This window comes from Gobio gobio (genome assembly GCF_949357685.1).
Source record: "Gobio gobio genome assembly, chromosome: 21".
Taxonomy (NCBI): domain Eukaryota; kingdom Metazoa; phylum Chordata; class Actinopteri; order Cypriniformes; family Gobionidae; genus Gobio; species Gobio gobio.
Window position 1 is genome coordinate 13,831,850 of NC_137117.1, and position 27,109 is coordinate 13,858,958.

Consider the following 27,109-nt stretch of genomic DNA (forward strand, 5'->3'; position numbering starts at 1 on the left):
AATAAAGTTATAATAATAAAATAATAATGGTCACACTTTACAATAAGGTTCATTAGTTAACATTAGTTAACTACATTTAGTTAACATGAACTAATAAAATGAACTGCACTTATAAAGCATTTATCTATCTTTGTTAATTTCAACATTTACTAATGCATTATTAAAATCTTGTTAACATTAGTTAATGCACTGTGAACTACAGTTCTATTTTTATGAACTAACGTTAACAAAGATTAACTAATGCTGAACAGAGGTGTGGTTCGTGGTTAGTTCGTGTTAACTAATGCATTAACTACTAATGCAACCTTATTGTAAAGTGTTACCATAACCATAATAATAATAATAATACATAAATAAAATGATGCAGACAGAGCAAAAATAGTAAGATAGTATGCTATTTTGAACACTGCCAATGAGCTTTACTGAACACTACTCTGTCTTCCATTAGTCAGCCAAACAGATTAAAACAAACATATTGAAAATGATGTGATAATTTACTCACCCTCATATCGTTCAAAGCCTGTATGATTTTAACGTTAAAACAACTACACATGACCTTTAAAGTGCCTCTATTATGCAATTTTAAAAGCTCCTGAACAGGTTTACATGCCAAAAAGGTCAATAAACACTTTCATTTTCTCATAATATACATTGCACACCACCACATTGTTCAATGATTGTCAAAGTTGCCTCTGGCTTGGCGTGCTCAGTTGGGGACACTACATTTTTCAACTAAACATCGAAATAAATCTAATTAATAAACTAAATTAACCATATCAATGAACTGATGACATCAGCGTTTTCTCCAGAATGGCTATACAGCTGAATAAATAAAGTTGACTTGACTTGACTTGAAAGTACTCGATCCTTTCTATGAGCTACCCTGCTCTGATTGGTCAGACGGCCCAGTCTGTTGTGATTGGTCTACCACTTACAGCGCCTGTCGGAAACAAACGGCCATTACCAAGAACTTCAGCTCCGGAGGCTTCCTTAATCTCAGTGACTGCACACACTGTAAAGACAGTAACGATGGTGTTGATTTTATTATATCAATCTGAGCGCGAGTCTGATGATGAAACATTGGAAGGACTAATTATTCAACCACGAAGGATGATTTGAGCAGGACGTTTCTCAGTGATACGCTACTCATTTTGAGGTACATTATGAGATGTTGCAGCTGTATTTCCTCACCATCAGCATTAACAAGTGTACGTCCATCAACAAACCCGTGTGTATATTTCTAATTTATTGCGTTGCACGTGCGGGAACTGTATCAATAACAGCGAATATGTTAGCCGAGCGCTAACGTGAATGACTGATGTAACATTAAAATTTGCAAAAACAAACCAGTAATCATATTTACAGGTTGTGATTCTGAGGAGCAAGCTGCCCCAAATAAACTTGGTACTGACCCATCTTTCAAGAGCAAGTGTTTTGCGAATCTCACGTTGAACTAATATGGAGTTATAACTAACTAATCAATGCGGTTCAGAGTCGATTATATAGCCTGACGTTGTCATACTCAATTCTAGTCAGAATTTGAGTCTGATACTGCTCCGTTGGGCTGTGATTATGGGGTGTGTTTCAACCGAACCAGGAAAGACCTCAATTGGATAGACCTACAACCAACCAGAGCAACGAAGCGACGCATAACGTTAGTTGTCAAATGTCAACAGAACTCAACTGCACTGTGTTGCCAAGTCCGCGGGTTGAAGCGACCCCAATTATGTGATATACAGACCCAGGAATGCAAATTTTATCAGGCAGCCCTGCCAAAATAACATATTTTACCCCCCAAATGCCTTTTTTTCCCCGGAGAACCCCCCCGGAAAGCTATTGGGCTTGTTTTTGGCTAGTTTTGAGTAACGTTAGCAATTGGGCGGGTTTTGTTGTAAAAACTTAGCAACCCTGTACCTGCACACACGCTGGAATAAATAACGTTAGAAGAAAAAGATGAGTGTAAACGATCTTTGCCGGTGTAGTAAAAAAAAATAATTTAAGGATACACAGAGTACTTACCAACACAATAATTTCTGAGAGAAATAGTAAAGGTGAACGCATATACAAACAAGTTCTCCGTTTAGGATTAGAACGACTTCAACCCAAGCGCCTTTGATGACGTGGATGATTACGTTACTGTTTATCATCTGTCCATCATCGTCTAAAGCCCGCCCTGACAATTTAATTGGTCCGAACAGTTTCTGTTCGAGCATAATTACTTCTCTACAGATTAAGTCCAGACCGAACTGCCCGAGTTAAAATGTTGTGGGCTGGGCTAAGTTCGGCTGGCATCCAGGCTATCGATTATATCTTTTGGGAGAAAATAACGTTGCAGAATGTTTACATTCACAAGCAGCTATATTACACACTGCATGAAAGGGAATATTAAAAAAACATAATAGGGGCACTTTAAGTGTTCAAATAGTTTGTTTGAGAACACACTGTATATTTAGGAAAAAAGAGAATGTGTTATTTACGGGTGGGGGGGGGGGGGGTAGACGGAAAGAAAAACCTTGAACAAAATATATCAAAATGTTACCTAAAAGAGAACTTGATGAGTCACAGCACTTTTCTGATAGACTAAACAGCCTCAACCAGGCAAGCACACCCCCTAGATTAATAAACAGAACTTTGCATTCTACCAAGACAAACAAAAGCCAGACGACACATTGTGTACGTACATCAATAAAATAGAACGTAAACAGCAGTAGAGAAGCAAATGTGAATGGGTGAAGAAAAAAAAAAGAAGTAAAAAATAAAGCAGCAACGGGAACTCTGAAGGTTGAAGGAGTACTTTCTAATCACACAGCTGTGACTGGATTTTATTTGCAGGCAAAACTGCCGAGTGCCACCTGTCCGAGGCAAAAAGCAGCATCAATAAGAGCAAGTAGTCATAGCACACACACACACAATCCATCTGCCGCTTAGCATGCATGAAAGAGCACAGTGTGTGGGAGTGCCATAACAATGACACCTGCAGGCAAAAGGCTCTGCCACCAACACCACAACAACCTCTAAAGACACATTTGATTCACTAGGCGCACTTCTTGTAAGTCTGTTGACTTTCTGCCCTTTACGGACATTTCCCTTTTCAAGAGCTGATTAAAATCAATATGCGGCTTTTGCAACCCATTTTACTTTCATAATGTAATGCTTTTCCCAATGCAACATGATATTCCAGTCCTTCCAGAAAAATTCGGCTTTTTTTTGTGATTGTTGCGGGCAAAAATCCTTGATTATGCGGCACATTTTCTTAAAAAATGCGATGAAAAATGCGGGATATTTATGCAATTTTATGCGATAAAATTGCGGGAACTTGCAAAAACTGCGGTTTGATGAGAAAGAGAAAAAAAGCACTACATCAAAGAAAGTGCTGGAATATTTAAGTTCTCATCTTGTTTTATTGAAGACCTTAATAATGGCTCAAATTTACAAAACATTTAGTCAATCAAGTTCTGTAGCTTTACAAAAGGAATATGCTACAACTTCTGAAAAAATTTATAAATAACTTCCTGTTTTACAGATGTCGCTATACAAAACAGACATTTGAGTGCTTCCAATGCACAAAGTGCAATCTCTTAAAGGGTTAGTTCACCTAAAAATGAAAATTCTGTAATTAATGACTTCCCTTTATGTTGTTGGACACAAATTAAGATATTTTAGTTGAATTCCGATGGCTCAGAAAGGCCTCCATTGGCACAATGTACACTCTCAAGACCCATAAAAGGTAGCCTACTAAAGACGTCGTTACAAAGTCCATCTCACTACAGTGGTTCTACAATAACTTTATGAAGCGACGATAATAGTTATTGTGTGCAAAAAAAACTAAATAACGACTTATATAGTGATGACTGATTTCAAAACACAGCATCATGATGCTATGAATCATCGAGTCGATTCATGATTCGGATCGCGTGTCAAACTGCTGAAATACGTGACTTTGGCGATCCAACCCGCTGAATCGACTCATTGATTCATAACGCTTCAAACCGCTGAATCAACTCATTGATTCATAACGCTTCAAACCGCTGAATCGACTCATTGATTCATAACGCTTCAAAGCTTCATGATGCTGTGTTTTGAAATCAGTCAGCACACAGGGAAACTGCTTTGCTCTTTTGCTGTTATTTTTGTTGGCCAATGGGAGTTTGTGCTTCATCATGGTTTCACCGGTATCTATGGTTTCTCCACGGGGTTTGAAGCTTTTCGATGACGTTCGCGTCGGGTAATCACGTCACTTCAAAACGTTCCCATGGCAATCGGCGGAAATGGCGGCTCTTGTGTGAAGTAAATGAAAATTTTTCAACTTTCTGCTAATATATATGACTTTTTTTGCAACGAAAATGCGGGGATTATGAAATCATGATAGCCCCGCATATTTTGCACGCGGAAATAGGCAATTTATGCGGCGAAAGTGCGGCGTATTTGAAAAAATGCGGCCCCCGCATGAATATGCGGACTTTGGCTGATTATGCGTTAAATCACGCGATCGCATAATCGCGTTTTTCTGGAGGGACTGATATTCAGTGAGGAAACACTGGAGAAAGAAATGTACTACGAAAGTAATTGGAGACAAGATATTACACATTTTTATGTACCGATAAAACGTTCACAATAATACCTCGAACATATATATTTTTTTAATTATTAAAAAATGATTGCGTTATTGATGGAAATGAATGGATAAACAAGGTTTCTCTGTAAATAGATGGGGACATGTGAACAGTTGGGATACATTTTGCCGTTTTTTTATTTACGGGCAAATATGATTTGCTACTGCAGATTCTAGAAAGCATTTTATTGGACAGAAATTGTATACGTAGATGATGATGATGTCATAATTACTAGAGATGCACCAATGTATTGGCTGCCAATATTTATCAGCCGATTTTTTTATCCATTTAGAACCATCGGAAAATTGGCTATAGCATGAAAAAGGCTGATATAACAAACCAATGGTTTATTTATTAACCGCATGAAGGCTCTGAGCTGTGTGAGGACTGTTTGCATAATCCAACGTTTTTCTCTGGGTAAAATAATAAAATACTTGCTAAAAAAAATTTAATCTGCACAAAATACAGCAGGGCTCAACAATAAGGACTGCCAGCGTGAATGACGCTTGGGACAATTGACGGAACTGCTGCATCTTCACAAAAAAAGTTTATCCTTTGCATGTGTTTAGAAACCTTGCGAATTTAAATATTTTGAGCTCTCTTTCACTTCTAATTCACAGAAAATTCTATCAAAATGCCCATATTGGCGAGTATTCTTGTAAACATAGTCAGTTATGTCTTAAAAATTAACGTAAACTGTCGAGAAATAAAACGCTTGTGTACCAGTATATTGGATCCGAGCAGCTTTTCTTAAAGTGACAGTAGCCTAATATTCCTGCTGCGCTGCTGTTTCAATGTCAATCAAACGACAAAAGACAAAAAAAATAAAATAACTAAATCGCTCACTACTCTTGAATAAATAACTTGGATGCACTTTATTTTACAGTATGTGCACAATGTATTTACAGTGTACCTACCCACTACACTGTAAAAAATTATTGTGATTTTAACGGTATTTTACTGTAAAAATGCTACGGTGAAAAACAGTTAATTGTTTAACAGAAAGTCTCCGTACTATATACGGTGAATAACTGTAATAGATCTAACCTTACATTTAATTACATTTTACATTAAAATACCGTTAAATGTACAGTTTTTGGAATTTGGAAGTCATTGTGTAATTTACAGTGAAAACCCGTAAATTGACATTCCCAGAATTCCCTGCGTGACACTTCACATATGATGTATTTTCATTGCAATAACTATGTTTCTTCTTTGTTTTTTCTAATCAGTTATGTACATTAGGGTTTTATGTTACATCTGATGTTGTTAAATTAATGTTTATTGCATTTTTGCATGTGTTTTACCATGATGGTGTTTCGTGTTTGTGTGAATGACACTGTGCACCTTCTATATATTATTATTGTCCTCTTAAAAGCTGCTTGTGATGAGCTTTGATTCATCACGTGATTCTCATCTCCACTGTGATTGGTGGTTGTCCGTATATATCAAAGGTTCATAACAGATATTAGTATTTCAATAGGTTGGTAATTTAACATTAATTCAGTTAATGAAATATGTTTTTACCGTAAATTGCTTACAGTGTAAACATAATCATTACAATATAAACCTTTAAATTATATGGTTTTAAACTGTAAAATATTTTTTTTAACCATAATTATTAAATTATAAACCTTTAAATTATTTGGTGCTGTCCCTAAAAACCTAAAACGTTACTGCCGTATTTTTTACGGTAAAGTTCTGGCAACCACAGCTGCCAGTTTTTTTACCGTAAATTTTACGGGGATTTTTTTTTACAGTGTAGTGTTGTAGTACTTGAGATCGGTCTTTTGTAGTACTTGAGATCGACCATTTTTTGAAGGTCTTGGTCTTGTCTCAGTCTCGACCACATTTGTACTCGTCTCAGACTTAGAGGACTCTGGATTTTGTTGCAAGACAAGACCACAACTGCTGGGATATTAATAAATTGCCAGTGCATTGTCTGATTTGTTTATTAACATCATTAATGTAATTGGGTAATTTCATTTGATTGGTAACAGTTCTATATAGTGTCTTATTCTAATTATATTTATTGATTAAAAAAAGTAATTTCTCAGGCGGTAATGTGGATCTTTATGAATTGCTGGTCTCGACTTGGTCTCGCCCTGCCATGGTCTTGTCTTGGTCTCAACACACATTGGTCTTGGTCTCAGATTAGGTGGTCTTGACTACAACACTACTACCCACAAAAGCACTGAGTAGTGCTACATGGGTTAAGTTAAGGTAGGTAGGTTCAGGGTTAGTACCTAGTTAGTATACATAGTATGTTCATCCGAAACAGGACTGTGAAATAAACTTTGATAAGGATTCATGTATATTTAATTTATGCAATGAAGAATATATTTTACATTTAATGACTTTATTTCTGTAGCTGAAAAAATCTAGACGTACCTGAAAAATACTGTTTATTTCATAAGCATTTATGTTGGCCTGTTAAATGGATCCAATCCATGTTCAATAGAAATTATTTTATGATGCAGCTAGTATACCTTAATGCATGTGTTTTTGAACCGCAAAACCAGTCATAAGGGTCACATTTTTTAAAAATTGTTTGAATTTATACATAAATAAATAAGCTTTCTTTTGATGTGTAGTTTGTTAGGATAGGACAAATATTTGAAAATCTGGAATCTGAGGGTGCAAAAAAAGTCTTTAAAGTTGTTCAAATGAAGTCCTTAGCAATGCATATTACTACTATAATGCATATAATATGGTAGGAAATTTACAAAATATCTTCATTGAACATGATCTTTACTTTGGCATAAAAGAAATCGATAATTTTGACCCATATAATATATTGTTGGCTATTGCCACAAATATCCCCGTGCAACTTATGACTGGTTTTGTGGTCCAGGGTCACAAATTTGCTCATTTAAAACCTTCAAAACACTCATTTATTTCAATGACAAAAGTTCAAATAAGAGAGCAAGTGACAAATATCGGTAATCGACCAATAGTTGTTCAAAAAAAAAACGGCCCCATAAAATCCTAACGTGCATTCCTAATCATTACTGTTGGTTCATTTTCCAGGAAGAGAAAGAATTCACATTTTAAACGCTTACATCTGCTAAAAGCTTGTTTTGTCTCTTGTTTTGACTTTTAGGAGTACATATTAAGACTTTTAGGAGTACACTATCATATTAATGTAAAAAATAATAATGAAAACAGAGAAAGACAGGTGAATCAATTTGATAGTAAAATTGGAACCTGGTAAGAATCTACGTAGCTGAGCCGCTGTACTGTTTGTACATAAAGCTGACACTGTATTCAGATTTGAAATCTAAAACTTCATGCAAATGTGAGCGAAACAGATTAGAGAAGGTCACAATTCAAATGAAAGCCTAATGGTCTTTTGCAGTCCACTGTCATTCATGAAGTTCACTGATTTTGAGCTTCACTGAAACTGGGTTTGAGTGTGTCTGCAATTACATAGTTTTATCAGTGGTTTAGTTCAACTACTTCATTCTGTCAGTTTCAGATCAAACAGTGACTCATGAATATGGAAATAGAATGGGAAAACAGCCATTTCACGGTACACTTTTTGTCCTGTATGGATAATGTTTGATCAAATATGCAAAGAAAAAACTACATAGAGTATGTTTGTCACCGAACACAAAGGCGACACACTCTTCAACAAAAGCGCCACCCGCACACTGAAAGGACAGTGAAGCTTTGCCTCATGCCTCTTATCTCCAAAATAATGCAAATTGTTGATGGTAAATTGTCGGCGTAGTTTGCTTCTCAGTGTGATTCAACAAACAATAAGCGCACAAAAACAGGTGCCATATAAAAGCGACAGTAGACCTGAAAACAATAAGTGTGTAGCATGAATAGAAAAATGTTGACGCCTGATATTAAAAACATTGTCCTTTGAGGTCATCTAATGCTAGTGTGCTAGTGTATTCACTTTTAGCAGATAAACATTTATGACAAAATCAGTTAGTCTTTCTTTTCCAGGTAAATACAGATGAATCACATACGTTTTTGTTCAATAAAAAAAAAATAAACTCCCCATAAATTATAAATGCGACCTAGCCAAAGCAAATCATAGTGCATGACGTGTGTTTCTTTGCTAACTTACTGCATTTCTTTCCCAACCTTTAACAGGATACAATGAAATTGACTGGAATTAAAAGTCTAAAGTTCAAAGCATCAAGCGTCATTTCACTGGGCTGTGACGTAAACTAAAGACTATTAGCCATATAGTTAAGCTTGTTTGGTTATGAGAATTATTGCCTGATTTGATAACACTTTTAGTTATGACAGTAGTAAACATATCATTAGCACATAATTTACTTCTGACTTCTGAGCTTCAATTTAATATTTAATAGAAATCTTTAATAAATTTGCTGAATAAAATTGTTGCCTAGTAGCATTAAAAGCCTGATAGTCCAGTAAAATATGCTTAAAGGGATAGTTCACCCAAAAACGATTTTTTTATGTTTATCTGCTTACTCCCAGGGCATCCAAGATGTAGGTGTCTTTGTTTATTCAGTAGAACACAAATGAAGATTTTTAACTCCAACCGTTGCAGTGTGATAGTCGTATAATGCATGTCAATGGGGATTTTTTAGAGTATGAGAGCAATGAGAGTAAAAACACATAGACATACGAATCCTTATTAAACCATGCGTTTCGTGGCGACACATTGATGTCTTAAGACATGAAAATATTGGTTTCTTCGAGAAACCAAACAGTATTTATGTTATTTTTTTTACCTCTTATCAGACGAATGTCATCTAGTTTTCCCAGCGCCATAACTTCAGGCGAATAAGGTCAAAATACTGGCGTGATCAAAGATATATATATACGTAGATGCCTCATTTGACCGGTCCCCGCAGGCACTAATGAGGAATCTATGTATATATCTATGATCGTATGCATGTATTATGACCTTATTCGCCGGAAGTGATGGCGTGGGGACGGCTGATGCAGAGCCATAAAAAATTGATAAGATGAAATGAAAATGAAAATATATTTTTAAATATGGATTTTTTTTCTTACACAAACCCACCGATTCGCTTCAGAAGGCCTTTATTAACACCCCGGAGCCACGTGGAGTACGTTATTTGACGGACAGATGCATTTTTTATGGACTTTTTTATGGACTTCAAAAACAGAGCAACTATTACTGCTATTATAATGCTTGGATCAGCCAGAACATTTTTAATATAACTCAGATTTTATTCGTCTGAAAGAAGAATGTCATATACACCTCGGATGACTTGAGGGGGAGTAAATCATGGGCTAATTTTCCTTTTTGGGTGAACTAACCCTTTAATTCTCAAAAAAAAAAAAAAAACAATAATACAAATATATAGATACAGCAGAAATAGTAAAGTACTATGCCAGCAGTACGTACTTAAACTAGGAATTAGCATAATTATGCTTATGTTGGCAGAGGCTATTTACACTAACTCCGCCCACTGACGTCTGGTTGGACTACACAAAATTACAGAAGACTGGGTATTGTCAACGGTAGCACTAGTGTAGGGTTAAGACGCATGTCAGAAAGTTTTGACGCAAATCAAACCGAGTTTGAATCCGCCTTTTATCGAATTCGCTCCCTTTTCCATCACATATCAGATCGGAAAGGCATTTATTTTCAATAAAAATGAAGAAAATATTCAAAACGTGGAAATAAAGTGTCTAATGTGTTTAATAATAAAGTGTTTATCGGTTAGGGTTAGGGGAAGTGGCGGCGTTTCACAAAAACCTAGGTTATGGCATGATTCTGAAAATAAATGTCAGGAAACAACAATGATCAAACTGTCAACTCAAGGTGAAAAAACAAGTGTATTCTATGATAAAAAAAAAGATTGTTTCAGTCACTCAGTATGTATTTTTAATCATGTTAAAGTGGTGTAAGATTTAGGAATTTGATAACGTACATCCGTTTCGTTGCGAATGCAGTGCGCTTGCAGAGAGAGCCCGCCCACACGCTCTTCTGATTGGCTGTGATTTTTGATTGATTTGGTCACATCTCGGTCGAGTCTGGTTTGGACAGATAAATTGCTTGCCACTGGAAATCTTATCGCATTGCGTCTGGTTAAAACGTGGTGTTAGGCTGTTTAAATTTGCTTTTCAAAGCTGCAATGTCTGACAAAGGCCAACTCAAGCAACAGAACTAACAAGCTGTTTTGCCAGGGTACAGCAACTGCCATATTCTACCATACTCTACCATACGTAAACGTCGCCCCTGGTTAGAGGTAGGTGTAGGGAGGGCTTTATTGTCCCAAATAAGGCGGCATCTATTTAATAATTTTAATAAATATACAGTAATCATTTACACACTACGTTATTATTGCATCCCGTTTAATATACAACACTGAGGTGAAAATAGTATCTGCCACTATTTATATGTATAAATAGCATCTACTATATACACTAAGCCTATTGCAAATACTACTATTTTTACATACTGTAAATAGAATCAAATATTAGTGCAAAAAGCAGCTGCCTAATTAAAATGACCTTGTTTCCTCACCGCCTATAAAAATAAAAAACAAATAACAAAGGATTCCGTATGTTCAGCCCTAACTTTCCGTTTCAATACATATTATGTTAACACAGGAAGAAATTACCTCATAATCTACACATAAAATGTGACAAACGTACACATTTCACATGTACCTGCAAATATACTAAGCAGAACATCAGTCTTTCGGCACTCACCATGAGTCTTCTCCATGAAGATCACCTTTGAATCGGCGCTGAAGTTCTGGCCGGTGAGAATCATCTGCTGGCCTCCGAGAACCGAACACGCATCCATGTCCTGCTTTTCTACCATGGGCAGCTCGTGGGCAGACCTCTGGGCTATAGAGTCGAACAGTGAGAGAAAATAGAGAATGTAGATGTTTGGATGGAATTAAATGTCACAGGTTTGAACCCTAGTAAGAGAGGCCCACGAACTGGAGAGTTGCTGAGACCAATATTGCTATTGTTCCCTTGAGCCACTTTACCCCAGCTTGATCCACAACTTATTGATTCTGCAATCAATAAGCCACTTTGGATAAAAACTGTCAGCTAAATGACCAATAAAATGTTTCCGAAAAGGCCCTTAACCTTAGGTTATTATGGGAGGATAAAATAATATATATATATACACACACACACATAAACACACACACACACATATATATTTTTATTAGATTTTTTTAAATCCTCTTATTATATATATATATATATATATATATATATATATATATATATATATATATATATATATATATATATATATATATATATATATATATATATATATATATATATATATATATATATATATATATATATATATATATATATATATATATATATAATGCTGTGATTGGGATGCCCTACATTTAAGTTGCCTAATAAACGATACAAGCAACAATCCATAATAATATTCTAGTATGCAAGTCACATGAAGATATCATAATTTAGCTCCGGGAATTCATGCAATTTATATTTGCATTGGAGTTGAGATGCTTTTCACTAGGAAAATTAGGTGAATTTGCTTCAGCCAAATTGACATTAAGCCATGTAAACAAAAAGGTAGGATGGTCCAGCATATTAAACAACCTCTTTATTTACTCTAGGCTGAAGGAGTATTAAATCCTGTTTTACAAGATTATGAGGTTGGTTGTCACGATATTAAGGACATGCACTCATTAAACTTATCTATGATTTAATATCCGCTACAGCAACTGTGATTAAGACAAATACGAGTGACATTTGGGCAGATGTGTGGCGTGCTGTAATCTGAATGAACGAAGCGTACGCTCTACTTTTAATATAATACACCTTGCTACCTGAGAACAGGGTGCGATATGTCTGTAAATACAGCAATGATATCTCAGTGCCTGACAGAAAAGATTTAACTTCCTAATACAGGAATAGGGGTTTGGCGGGTTTATCAGGAGCATTGTAAATTCATTCCTCTTTTGCTCCGTTTAACTTGGTTTGCATTAAACGAAACCTAACCGAGGAGGAAGCAGAGCAACCAGACAGAGCGGCAGAATGACATGTAAGACAAAGCCAGCTGATATCTGATAAGAGCAGGACAAATATTCACATACTTAAACCTAAACAGATATTACAACATTCAGTCGCTAAACCTTTCTGGTTTAATACATCGAGAACGAAATGTAGAAAGTAATTAAGTTCAAAAAGTTCAAAGCAAGTACTCAAATCACCTACAATTTACTTTGGGGTTCTATTATGCTTTTTTTTTAGGCATATGCAAGCAAAGGGGGCGGGGCCTGGTTGAGTTAGTATTGTGTTGAAACCATAGACTGTAAAAAAATATGGACATTGTGATCCTGACGTTACCCATAAGATTCTGAAGAGCAGTTTTGAAGCGTAAAGTATGGACGAGCATCACGCGTCACTCTTGGATAACAGAAATTGGGCAAAGAGGCAGGACGACAGCAGATAAATGGCTATCCACCCATCACTCAAAGTGGCCACGCCCTTAATTATGCAGAACTTTAAGGCTTTATATAATGTAAACGAATGAGTTATAAAAAAAAATCACCCCCCTCACAGTTGTCATGAAGGGCAAAATTAGCCGTATAGACCAAAACCACAATTTTTCCCAGGCTGTAAACATGTTTTTTTCTGCTGTAAAGTTGGGCATTTTAACATGGGGCTCAATGAGATTCTGCTCCCTTCTGGAGCCTGCCTTTAGTGGCCAGTCGATGAATTGCAGTTTAAGTTACTTCCGTATTGGCTTCAAGAGAAACTGCGGGATGTTGCCGCTTGGTTGAAACTCAAGGTTATGGTAAGGGGTGGGACATTTCCCAAACACTTGAAGCAGTTGACCAATGAAGAGAGGTGCTGCAGCAATGGAGAATACGGTAAAAAATATGCGTTTCTTTAAAGTCGCAGTGAACCGGAAGTTGCAACTGATTTTTCTTCAGTGCTGTGACGCATTTCCAAGTGAAACGGAATAGAGGGCAGGGTTTTACTTCAGCGCTCCTCCTCTCCATCTCTCACTCATAGCAGACTAGCGGTTGGAGGGGAGTGGTGTAGGATATTCAAACCCAAGCCGTCAAACTGCCGTCATCAGAAAAGGGAACGCCATTCCAGACCGGAAGTTACTTTTCAGATTTTGATTAAAGATTACCACGGCAAAAAAAAATATTCTGTGTGTTACTGTAACTTGCACGGATGAATTGTTCACCCTAAGACCTGTAATGTGTGCTAACAAAGTAAATAAGATCGATTTTGATTTTGATTTCATGAGGACTTTAAAGGGTCACTTCAGTGATTTAGCATTAAGCTTTGTATCAGTAGAAACCCCGTAGTATATTTGAATTATGGTACTTTCTCCCCTCATATCCCCCTGAGACGAGAGAATTATGCATTTCATTTCTGGAAAAAATCCTCCAATGACGCAAATATCGTCATTTTGCATCATCGGAGGATTTTTTGGCCAGAGCCTAAAAACTACAGCCAGTAGATGGAGCTGTTCCGCATGCTTTCAACCCGCCCACAGGGGTCAGATCTCACTCTCAGAATGTAAATGCAGACCAAAGTGAGTGTTTCAACTTTTCAATGAATTCCTATGAAAGTTTAGCTTTCCATATGCGATCAGAAAACGTGCCAGACTGGACACGCGCTTATCTCAGTGTTTATTCTCTAACTGAACGAAATTATCGTATTATTATGAAGATCAAAACGATGGTGTAGGGAGTGGCCTCGTAGGGCAGCGAAGCAAGTGCATTCTGGGAGTTGTTGTCTTTCATACACATGAGACAAAAATACATTTTCTGTCTTTTCTCAGTCTAGAAGGCACCAAATTCAAAAATAATTTCACATTTCTACTACATAAATGACCCAGTTTAAATACACATTCATCTTCCCAGCGCTGCAGTGCCCCTTTAACATTCAAGCATGAAAACCTATTCTAGTAGACCCCAAAAACAAGACGTTGTAAAAGACCCCAAAAACAAGACGTTTACTCACAGCATTCAATGGGATGCGAAGCAACTTGTAGAGACACATGTTGGCCTCCTTGCTGGGGAATATGAATACGGAATACCAGGCGAACACGCGTGTTTTTGCGCCCAATGTCCGTCTCCCCTTTCCGCAGCTCGATGTCTGCATTCCGAAGCTTGAGAATCCCAGCACAATCAATTCTGAGAAGCATTGAAAAGCAATTTAAAACCCCAAAAAACCATCATGTTAAATGCATATATCTGATAGAACCATCCTTCATAAAGTGGAAAACTCACATTGCTTTCATATTATTCTTTGGCTCAAGAGGTATTTCCAAGACTTTGGTGCTGTTGAGGATCTTCTCGTAGCTGGTGGTGGTGACGGTTTTGCCGGTAATGCGATGGACCTGATAGAAGGCGTGAGGCTTTAGGATGCGCTCGTCTGCCGTGCCAATAAAGATCTGCAAACCAAGCGGCTCCTTGCCCCTGTAGCCACGCAACTGCACACAGAAAAGTGCAAAAAGACATATTTTATTAGCATGGTTGAATGTTAAACCCGATCATTTGTAGTTTACACTACCGCTCAAAAGTTTGGGGTCAGTAAGATGTTTTTGAAAGAAGCTGCCTTTATTTTGACCAAAAATACAACAAAAGCAGTAACATTGTGAAATATTATTATAAGAATTGAAAACAACTGTTTTTTAAATTGTAATTTATTCCAGACGTGATGCTTTTTCTGCATCATTACTCCAGTCTTCAGTGTCACATGATCCTTCAGAAATTATTCTAATATGATGATGATTTAAGGCTCAATAAACATTTCTTATTATTATCAATGTTGAAAACAGTTGTGCTGATTTATATGTTTGTGGGAAACTATTCATTTTTTATGTATAACAGCGTTTATATAAGTGAATAGTGCGGCCAGAGCAACTATTTTAGTGAATGTCTGCTCTCCTGGTTGGGAAGCACAGACCTGCTGGAAACATTAGCATCTCCGGTAACCTTGAACACAAGCCAGAAGGGTGTGTGCAGTCTGCAAACATCTTTCTCTACACCGATTCACCTCCTCAAACTCTACAGGAAACCCATGAGTCACTCACAAGCTCTGACTGTGGCAAAGTTTGTGGCCTGCTGTGTCCTTCCAGTGTCAGTTGACTGATCGTGGAAGATAAATTCTTAAATTCAAACCAAAAACTGATTGAGTCAGGTATGGCATTCAGGAAATCATACAGTATTAAACCCTCAGGGATGTCCACAGTGGCTGAGTGCAAAAATGGTTTATGCATATGCAGATGAATGTAAAAATTGCACAAATGCATCTTAGTTTGTGTCTGAATTCCTGCACCGAAGGTTCATAATTCAGAAGGGCTTTCAAATCCTGTTCGACACACAGGCAAATGGGTCATATTTTCATATGCAAAACATGGCATGTCCAATGAGAAAAACAACTATGGCCTTGTCATTTTGTTGTAGATGAGTGAGATAAGGTGCACAACAAAACAGGGTTTATCTACCTTTCAACTAGATGTGTTTCACAAAGGCTTTTGGAGAACGTCATTTAAGAGGGAATTTAAGGATAAAGGGCTTTGTGCAGGAAAAGACCAGTTTTGGTATAATATGAGGGTGAAAAAGATACTTGATCATTTAGCGAGCTTAACTTTTCTATTGAAACAACTTGAGGTTAACTAATTGTAGGGACAACCCCTACCATTAGAGATAAATGCATTGCTCAAGGGCACTTTGATGACAAAGCAATTATGATCTCTGCAAAAACTAAAATTTTCAAGCCACATTTACTTGGTATTGAACCTGCAACCCTTATAAATGGCAATTCATATCCTTGAAAATCGCAAACTCACTTATTTTTTCTGTGTTGACATACACTATATTGCCAAAAGTATTGGGACACCCCTCCAAATCATTGAATTCAGGTGTTCCAATCACTTCCATGGCCACAGGTGTGTAAAATCAAGCACTTGGCATGCAGACGCTTCTACAAACATTTGTGAAAGAATGGGTCGCTCTCAGGAGCTCAGTGAACTCTGGTACCGTGATAGGTTTCCACCTGTGCAAGAAGTCCATTCGTGAAATTTACTCACTACTAAATATTCCACGGTCAACTGTTAGTGATATTATGGAAGCAATTGGGAACAACACCAACTCAACCACAAAGTGGTAGGCAACGTAAAAATCACAGAGCGGGGTCAGCGCATGCTGAGGGACACAGTGTGCAGAAGTCGGCAACTTTCTGCAGAGTCAAAAGACCTCCAAACTTCACGTGGCCTTCAGATTAGCTCAAGAACAGTGTGTAGAGCTTCATGGAATGGGTTTCCATGGCCGAGCAGCTCATCCAAGCCTTACATCACCAAGTGCAATACAAAGCGTCGGATGCAGTGGGGTAAAGCACGCCACCACTGGACTCTAGAGCAGTGGAGACGTGTTCTCTGGAGTGACCAATCACGCTTCTCTGTCTTGCAATCTGATGGACGAGTCTGGGTTTGGCAGTTGCCAGGAGAACGATACTTGCCTGACTGCATTGTGCCAAGTGTAAAGTTTGGAGGAGGGGGGATTATGGTGTGGGGTTGTTTTTCAGGGGTTGAGCCTGGCCCCTTAGTTCCAGTGAAAGGAACTCTTAATGCTTCAGCATACCAAGACATTTTGGACAATTTCATGCTCCCAACTTTGTGGGAACAGTTTGAGGATGGTCCCTTCCAGTTCCAACATGACTGTACACCAGTGCACAAAGCGTCGGCCCATAAAGACATGGATGAGCGAGTTTGGTGTCGAGGAATTTGACTGACCTCAACCCGATAGAACACCTTTGGGATGAATTAGAGCGGAGACTGAGAGCCAGGCCTTCTCGTCCAACATCAGTGCCTGACCTCACAAATGCGCTTCTAGAAGAATGGTCAAAAATTCCCAAAAACACACTCCTAAACCTTGTGGAAAGCCAGAAAAGACAAAGGGTGGGCCAACTCCATATTAAACCCTCTGGATTAAGAATGGGATGTCATTAAAGTTTATGTGCATGTAAAGGCAGGCATCCCAAAACTTTGGCAAAATAGTGTATTTCCTACTGAAATTTTAGGGCATGGCATATCTAATGTCTCACTTTTGTTAAATGACTAACAGCCTTTAGAAACAAACAAACTTTATGATAAATGAAGCATTAGGCACTATCAAAATGAATACATTTGAGCACTTCCTTTGCAAGTGACTGATGGTAGAGAAAGATGAACCATCGCTACTATGGTCTCATTTTGTGATTTACTGAAAATATTCAAATCACCATGACAAGATTGCACAAGCAGAGCCATGTGAAAACTGATGACACAAAATTGCAGGTAACAAATTCGATGCGCACTCTTAAAAAGACACGTCTGCATCGGAAGGAAGTGTGCAGAAACCACAGAGCATGAAAAGGCAGCTAAATTTACTCTAGCAGGGCATGTGTCAACACTACAAATTCATATTTGATGGACAAAAGTGGGTAAAAAAACAATGTTTTGCATGAGATATAGGGGTTGAAATGCGTGCATTTGGAGCATTGCAGACAGTATTAGGTTTAGTAACAATACAGTAAACTGGTCTCTAAGTGGCTCTTTATAAGAGAACATGAATGAGTCAACATCTGAGAAATCATAAATTAGATGTCTTTAATATCTTTTTTTTTTTCTAGGCAGCAATGAGATTAAATCGAGGGCAAACTGAAACGTTTGCTTTAGTCTCTTGCTTCTAAGACATTTCCAGTTTTGGGCATAATGCATTATTAAGTAATTAATTACTGTAATTTAATTTAATAATTTCTTCCTTGAAAAAGTAAAGTAAGGGATTACTCTCAATTTTTCTGTCCTTTGATTACAGTTACTTCTGATGTAACAGACTATAGAACAATTTTATATGAAACAATAGTGGAATGAACATCAAAATTATTTAAAATATGGCATTCAAATATATTTTTTCTAATATCACAACACCTACTAAACATGTCAGAGTCACATTTTATCCCAAAATAAATACATAAATATATAAATAAAACATATATACATATGTGATGATGAACCTGGGAGGGGTTATCATCACAGGAACAACATATATATATATATATTTAAACATAAAACAATAAATAAATAAATAAATAAATAAACAAATAAATAAAGCATAAATAAAATAAATAAATAAATACAATATAAATAAAACCAATATAACATACACAACTAAAGTAAAATAAATAAATAAATAAAACATAAGTAAAACAAACAAATAAATAAAACATAAGTAAAATAAATAAAATAAAACAAATAAATAAATAAAACAAGTAAAATACATAAATAAAACAAACAAATAAATTAAACGCAAGTCAAACAAATAAATAAATAAACAAAACATACATACATAAAAAACACAAATAAATACATTAAATAATTTAATTTAACTAAAACATACATAAATTAATCAAACATAACTAAAACAACAAACATAAATAAAACATAAATAGATAGAAAATACATAAAACATGCATAAAACAAATAAACAAAATTATAAAATATGTTTATTATATTTTTTAACATGTAACTGAAATAGCATATTAATATTAATAGCAATAACTTTTTAGTAATGACAATGTTTAATTGATTATGACAGCTGAATTCTATAAATAGTGTCATTGTCTAAATATGTCTCTTTAAGAAACAGGTGAGTGAGTCGGGCACAAGAGCTGGGCTCATGAGGTGGGTAAACACGGCCGTTTCCATGGGCCATCTGAGAACCTGGTTGCCATGGCAGCTGGCGAGCGGTGAGTCAGTCGTGAGGTCGGAAAAGTAAAGTAGAGGAAGGAGCAGTCCTGAGTAACTCCCCGCCACGTGATTGGCCAGCGACGGGCTGCACTGACCACAGCGAGCGCCAGGGAATGGAAAGCATTAAACATTTTGGCTTTGCCAAGGCAGTCTGCAATCTTTACCAGAGCGCTGACATCGGAAGGATGCTGGCCGCTCCGCTAACAAGACCATTAAAAATGGTTTACACTGAGAGAGCAAAAAGCAACAAGAGGGCTTTCACATAAACTGTTACCAAAGCAACATCAAACTTTAAGTGGTAAACAAACTGAGCAACATCATGTGTCTTCAGAACACAGCTGCCATAAGTGCGTCTGTAAAACCCCTGGACAAACACAACTTCCTAAAGAGTTTGAAGCAACTTGAAAGAAAAAGCAGTAAATAAAAATAAATGGCAACACCGGTTTGCTCTAAAACCACCATGAAAAATAACAATAAATATAAAAAAGTTTAAAAATAAAATAAAATAAATAATAATAATAAAAAGTAAAAAATAATAAAAATAATAATAATAAAAAGTAAAAATAAATACATTAAAATAAATCAATGTACAAAAATTAAAATAAAATGCAAAAGTGATACAAATACAAATATTAATAAAATGCTATTGATAAAATTAAATTAAATTAAAAATTTAATGTAAAAACAAATATATACTAAATATAACTAATATAATAAATAAAATAAAATACAAAAAAATCAAATAAAATGAGCTGATGTGACAAGCTGACGTTGAAATAATTAGGATTCAAGATTTTAACTGTAAGCATGAGCAATAGCAAAAGTGATGCTCGTCTTAGCATGCACTACTAATGAATGAGTGCATTCATTTGTGTGAGGGTGGATAAAAGCCCGGACAACACACAGAAGAGCAGATGCCCATTTTCATAGCCCTGACCTGAGGCAAAATCACCTCACGCTGCATAATGACTAGGAAATACCTTCACACGCACGTCTAGAAGACAGAATGAACACCCACCTGGACCACAGGGTGACCTCCAGTAGGGGCTTTGACCGCCCCCCGGCTGCCCTCGGTCTCGTAGTGGGCTCTGTGGTGGGGTTTGGGCTGCACCTCGATGTGGAGCTCGTACTGATCGGTGCGGCTCTGGAGGGGCCACTCCAGGGGGGGCAGGGAAGCCACGGGGATGCTGGGAGAGATGAAAGATGATAGTCATGCTCATTTGCTTCACATATCCGATTTGTTGCATGAAAAGAGCAGCAGGTGCACAAGCCATGCAGAATGTGTCACCTAAGACTGTGTGACTGACGCCAGATCAAACTGCGCACAACTAATACATGTTTTTGTACTTGAAAGTTCAAAACAAGTTTGGGGTCAGTTAGATTTACTTTGCTTTCTTTTTTTTTTAAAAAGAAGAAACTAATAATTTTTATTCAGCAAGGACTCATTCAATGAATTAAAACTGGCAGTAAAGACATTTATAATGTTACAAATTTCAAATGAAATAAAAGATAAAAAAGGTATATCATGATTTCCACTGAAATATGAAACCGTTTTCAACACTGATAATAATAAGAAATGTTTCTTGAGCAGAAAATGATATTAGAATGATTTCTGAAGGATCATGTGACACTGAACTTCTGGAGTAATGATGCTAAAAATACACAGGAATAAATTACATTTTATTATATATTCAAATAGAAAATAGTTCTTTTAAATTTTAATAATATTACTGTATTTAAAAAAATGCAGCTTTGGTGAGCATAAGACACTTTTTATTAAGTATTTATAGATTATATGCACCGGCCAATAACTTGCTTGCTCAGCTGATGTCAACAAATAATAGACCAGAGAAATAAGAATAATACGTATTATTTTCATTAAATTGTATTATGTATACATATGCATATCGGTCATCAATGACCCTACTTTCTAGACCGGTATTGAAACACCCAGTGTACAATGAAAAGATTTTCATTTTAAATATAGACATAATTTACCAATCTGTAGTGGTGACAAAAGGCACATAACTATAATGATTTAATTCCAATCAGAGTTGTCACTCTTCAAGCAAGCCCTGCATAGAAAGAAAATGATGTTTTACCTGCATATGCCAGACACCAGCTGTTTAGGCCAGATTTGAGGGATTACGAAGAAGGGTTCAGGGCCAGGTTTGGTCTTCCCATCCTGGTCACATGACACCAGGTAACTCTCAGTGTGGTTGTCTGGGTAGAGCGGGTAGGCCTGCTGGTTAGTCTTCACGATCTTGGTTGGAATGGAACTAGCCTGGCCAACGGCGAACCCATTCATGGACCCTGAGAGGTTATTTGAGCCATAATGGCCGACGTGATGCTCTTCGTGGCCACCGTGGGGGGACGGGCTGCGTGATCGGGCCACTGCCACCAGGTTGGGGTTCCTGTACATCTCGTAGGTGCGTTTGCATAGAGGGGAGGTGGAACGCGAGCCGGGCCGGGGGGAAGGAGAGCGCGGCCCTACACAGCCGTCCTCGGCCAGGCTGGTTCGTGGAGAAGTGCCCGGACTGGTTCGAGGGGAACCCGTGTGGACGCCCTGAAGTCGTGGGCAGAGATCTCCAGTCGCCTGGCTGTTGCTGGGCGAAACGCAGGGCGAGGCCCAGGGCGAGAGGTTCTCCGAGTGCCAGGAGGTGGATGAGTTGCTGCTGGCGGGACTCAGGCACTGCGGCTCCCGGTAGGCCAGAGGATCGTGACCGGGCACGGTGAGCCCGGGACTGGGGCTGGTGTTCACCAGATGGTTCTGGAGGGAGTCTCGACCATGACTATAGTGCTCGCGGGAGGGCGTAATCTCAATCCGGGGGCTCAGGGCCTGGCTGTTGGGTCTGCCGTACTCCAGGTAGTTCTTTGCCTCCAGTTGATCGTAACCAGACAGACCTTCGGGGTTGACCTCTGAGTAGGAAGACGCACACGGCTTGATGCCGTACGGTGAAGCTTCCACCAGAGGATAGGAGAGGCTGGGAGGAGAGATGAGATCTTTGTCGGAGGGGATGCTTTGCTCATCTATAAACAGCAAAAGACACAAAGTGGGTCCAAAAACTCAAACACTGCTGTCTGTGTCTACTATTTAAAGGGGACCTATTATGCCCTTCTACAAAGTCTTGATTTTGTTTTTGTGGTCTGCTAGAATATGCTTGAAAAACACATTCTTTTCACATATTTGACATTGTTGCAGCTCCTCTCTTCCCAGTCTGTCAGTAACGCTCTGTTTAGTTCCTGTCTCTATGAAGCCTCTCTTTCCAAAAAGCGCTCTGATTGGTCGGCTGGATTAGGGAGTTTGTTATTGGTCAATCGATTAGAGCGTGTTTTGGAAATGTCACGTCCCTTAGCATAACGACGAGTTTCAACACTACTAACTAACTCAACCAGGCCCCGCCCACTTTACTTGCGTATGCCTTGGACGGGAATTATTTAAATGAAGAATATTGTGACGTATTCGTTCACGGAAGAAAACTCAAGACTCTAGTTCTTGTTTCAGGGAGTTCAGAAACACTGATTTAGAGAATAACACCCGCTGGAGGGACTTTACACACTAAAAAACGTTGAAAATGTAAATTTAAAAAAAGCCCCTTTAAAATAAGTAGTGGTATGCTGTATGCTAAACATGTCGAAGACTGCTGTCACATAATATATTCTGCAAGTGGTGCTCAATAATACACTTTTTCAGTTACGTTTCCTACGAAAAAATACTTTGAAAAAAAAGTCTTCATTTAAAATGTATAAGCCGTGAACCAAACCAATCAGCTTCAAGGTGAATCACAACATTACAAACTTTGATTTGAAGCAAAAAAAGATTTTAAAAATCAGACAAAAAGAAAAAGATGTGCCTTGACGGCTGTAATGAAGGAAAGAACTACAATCCCATGAAGCATTGCGAATGACAGTCGAATTAAAAACAATAGATAAATATGAAACTATTGATTTTTAAAGATGTTGATTATGTATGAAATTATATATTTTCCATGTATTGCAAAATATGCATACACAATTTGCGCCGTTTCATTGGAAGCGCTAATTGACGTAATTTACTTGTCGCAGTTCTCTGATTGGTGAGGATTTCTGTAGTTTATGTAAAATAGATTTGACCAAGAATTCCCCCATTAAGCATGATTGAAATAACGCAGGCTGAAACATATACCATCGATTAACAACTTTGTAGGTCATAGTAGGCCTGCCTTTATAGAGTTGTATTAATGAACAAATAGGATTTTTACTTCCAAACCTGTCAACTACAAACCTTGTTCTTGTTCATTTCATCACACTGGAAATATTGGGTCAATGTGATTTGTTGAATACTACACATTTTGAGAAAACTAGTCATTCATTCTATAGAAAATTTGCATTCGGTTATTTATCACATGTCCTATTTTGGTACTTGTAATGTTGTGTTAGCAAGTTGTGTTAGCACGTTGTGTTCACACCTGTCAATTAACTTTAAAAAAATATTAAGAAATGTTTTGTGTATTAATCAAATGATCACATACTGACTGGGTTGGTGATGACACCTAATGCTACTTTGAGATAATGAAAGTTAATCTAATAAATGAATTACATGTCCTTCTGTCGTCCGGGACGAGGTGTGCTCCTGTCATTTCCATCATAACCAAATTTTAAGTGGTTTTGGAGAAATGTAATTGTTGTCTAAAATGATGGTAATGATAACAAGTATTGTGAACAGTGATTGTTTGTTATTAAAATACTTAGATATAAATCACAATTAAACATTTTTTTAAATAAAATATTATTAGCAATAATTAGAATAACATATAATTAAAAATAGAATTACATTGTAATATTACTATATCCTATATATTATTAAATATACAATATTTTTACGGTATAGGCTATTAAATGAAATCATATGCACATACTGTAGGATATATGCTTCTTTACAACAGTTTAAACAGCTAGACCTCATTATGCTGATCATTATATTCTTCATCACATATTTTATACAGAAGTTTAGTAAAACAAACCTTGAGGTCTCGTGGGGTCTCCATACTCAAAAAGATATTCAAACTCCAGCTCATCCTGACAGTTCACCTGACTGAGCTCCTCCGCCAGCCCTAACGCAGCCTTATCGCCGTAAAAAGAGCTCATCTGTCTCAATCTGATTTATTTACACCACAACAACTTCATAAACGTGTCGAGAGAACGCCGGCTGTTTTGCACGCTGGGAATACGAGCACCCAAACGCATGAATGAGAACGAACGACAGACGTGCGATAGTGCAAGTTCAGCTTCCGCCTTAAACTTCACTCACACCCCCGTGAACACTACCGGCGACTGAATCAGCTTCCAGTGAACAGGACTCGTTCCGAATGGACGCAACGGAACGAACAGGACGCGTTTACTGCGTCGCGTCGCGTCGCTTGTTTGTGATACAGTGACAGTTTGAGAAGGTTTGTCTGTGTGTTTGGTGTGGTATAGGTAGTAGTACAATACATTCTGTCAATCAGAAGGATGTGATAAAATGGATGACACGCGCCTCTTGTTGACAGACACTAGATATAAGAACTGCGACAACAAGAGCAACCATCTCTCGATCACAGCTCAACATCCGGGCGGGTGTGAATCCGAACTTCATCCCGTAAGAAACTGCTGCCCCCGGGTGTTCATCACTACACAATGAGCAAGCAAACTTTTAACTTGTGGTCATTTCTAAAACTTTATTTGCCTGTTTTTCATGAATATTTATTATAGCAAACCACTTTCCCCCCATTTCAGACGATTCAATCATATTTTGACCTGTGGATTTTGACCCTTTTTTCTATCTATCTATCTATCTATCTATCTATCTATCTATCTATCTATCTATCTATCTATCTATCTATCTATCTATCTATCTATCTATCTATCTATCTATCTATCTATCTATCTATCTATCTATCTATCTATCTATCTATCTATCTATCTATCTATCTATCTATCTGTCTGTCTGTCTGTCTATCAGTCTGTCTGTCTATCTATCTATCTATCTATCCGTCTGTCTATCCGTCTGTCTGTCTATCTATCTATCTATCTATCTATCTATCTATCTATCTATCTATCTATCTATCTATCTATCTATCTATCTATCTATCTATCTATCTATCCATCCATCCATCCATCCATCCATCCATCCATCCATCCATCCATCCATCCATCCATCCATCCATCCATCCATCCATCCATCCATCTGTCTGTCTGTCTGTCTGTCTGTCTGTCTGTCTGTCTGTCTGTCTGTCTATCTATCTGTCTGTCTGTCTGTCTGTCTGTCTGTCTGTCTGTCTGTCTATCTATCTATCTATCTGTCTGTCTATCCATCTGTCTGTCTATCTATCTGTCTGTCTGTCTGTCTGTCTATCTATCTATATCTATCTGTCTGTCTGTCTATATGTCTGTCTATCCGTCTGTCTGTCTGTCTGTCTATCCGTCTGTCTGTCTTTCTGTATGTCTATCCGTCTGTCTGTCTATCTATCTATCAGTCTGTCTTTCTATCTATCTATCTGTCTGTCTGTCTATATGTCTATCCATCTGTCTGTCTGTCTATCTATCTGTCTGTCTGTCTGTCTGTCTATCAGTCTGTCTATCTATCTATCTATCTATCTATCTATCTATCTATCTATCTATCTATCTATCTATCTATCTATCTATCTATCTATCTATCTATCTATCTATCTATCTATCTATCTATCTATCTATCTATCTATCTATCTATCTATCCGTCTGTCTATCCGTCTGTCTGTCTATCTATCTGTCTCTCTATCTATCCGTCTATCTATCTATCTATCTATCTATCTATCTATCTATCTATCTATCTATCTATCTATCTATCTATCTATCTATCTATCTATCTATCTATCTATCTATCTATCTATCTGTCTGTCTGTCTGTCTGTCTATCAGTCTGTCTGTCTATCTATCTATCTATCCGTCTGTCTATCCGTCTGTCTGTCTATCTATCTATCTATCTATCTATCTATCTGTCTATCTATCTATCTATCTATCTATCTATCTATCTATCTATCTATCTATCTATCTATCTATCTATCTATCTATCTATCTATCTATCTATCTATCTATCTATCAGTCTGTCTGTCTGTCTGTCTGTCTGTCTGTCTGTCTGTCTGTCTATCTATCTATCTATTCATCCATCCATCCATCCATCCATCCATCCAGAAATTGTATTTTATAATTTTATCTTGTGGACACTGACAAATCTTAGTTGTCTATTTTACATGAATACTTATTATTTCAACCCACTTTCTGCCCATGTCGGACGCCTCGATCCTATTCTGACCTGTGGATATTTTTTTGGGAACTACACTGGAAAAAGCCTTGCTCTCTTATTCCAGACAAATCCACACTCTTATAGACCGAAATGACAGAATGTGATTATTTACACAGTGGCAGTATCTAGGGTTATTAAACATTACCTGAAGTTTCCATTGCAGCATGAACTACGAATAGCCAAGGAGCCTGAATTTGATGTAACTATAGTGATATCCAATACTCATGGTGAGTCATAAGAAATAAGACTGACATTTCATGTTTTGTGCATCACAGACAATGAGATTTCAGGCACGCTGTTTAATTAAACCCAAGTGCACCTGAACAACCGCATCTCTTCTCTCTGACTAAACTCACATTAACTTGCCATGCGCCTGGGGAATAAAAGCAACGTAATATCAAATATGCACAAGTTCTTAACACTAAATAATGTTCAATATTCCAAAAGCATGAATGATTGAATATTGATGTCA

General features: G+C 37.3%; 1 protein-coding gene across 2 annotated transcripts in view; it reads right to left on the minus strand.

The window, feature by feature from the left end:
• Nucleotides 1-27,109, minus strand: part of nfatc2a (nuclear factor of activated T cells 2a) — a 45,194-nt gene that overhangs the window by 17,634 nt on the left and 451 nt on the right. Inside the window, exons 1-6 of one of the 2 annotated variants that reach the window (XM_079802854.1) lie at nucleotides 24,342-24,672; nucleotides 21,441-22,368; nucleotides 20,357-20,525; nucleotides 14,837-15,039; nucleotides 14,568-14,740; nucleotides 11,289-11,429 (exon numbers count right to left, since the gene is read on the minus strand). In XM_079802854.1, the coding sequence (XP_079658980.1) occupies nucleotides 11,289-11,429; nucleotides 14,568-14,740; nucleotides 14,837-15,039; nucleotides 20,357-20,525; nucleotides 21,441-22,368; nucleotides 24,342-24,465 (1,738 nt within the window). In that variant the 5' untranslated portion in view covers nucleotides 24,466-24,672. Of the gene's footprint in view, nucleotides 1-11,288; nucleotides 11,430-14,567; nucleotides 14,741-14,836; nucleotides 15,040-20,356; nucleotides 20,526-21,440; nucleotides 22,369-24,341; nucleotides 24,673-27,109 lie in introns of those variants that run through there. The other variant, XM_079802855.1, reaches the window with a different exon arrangement.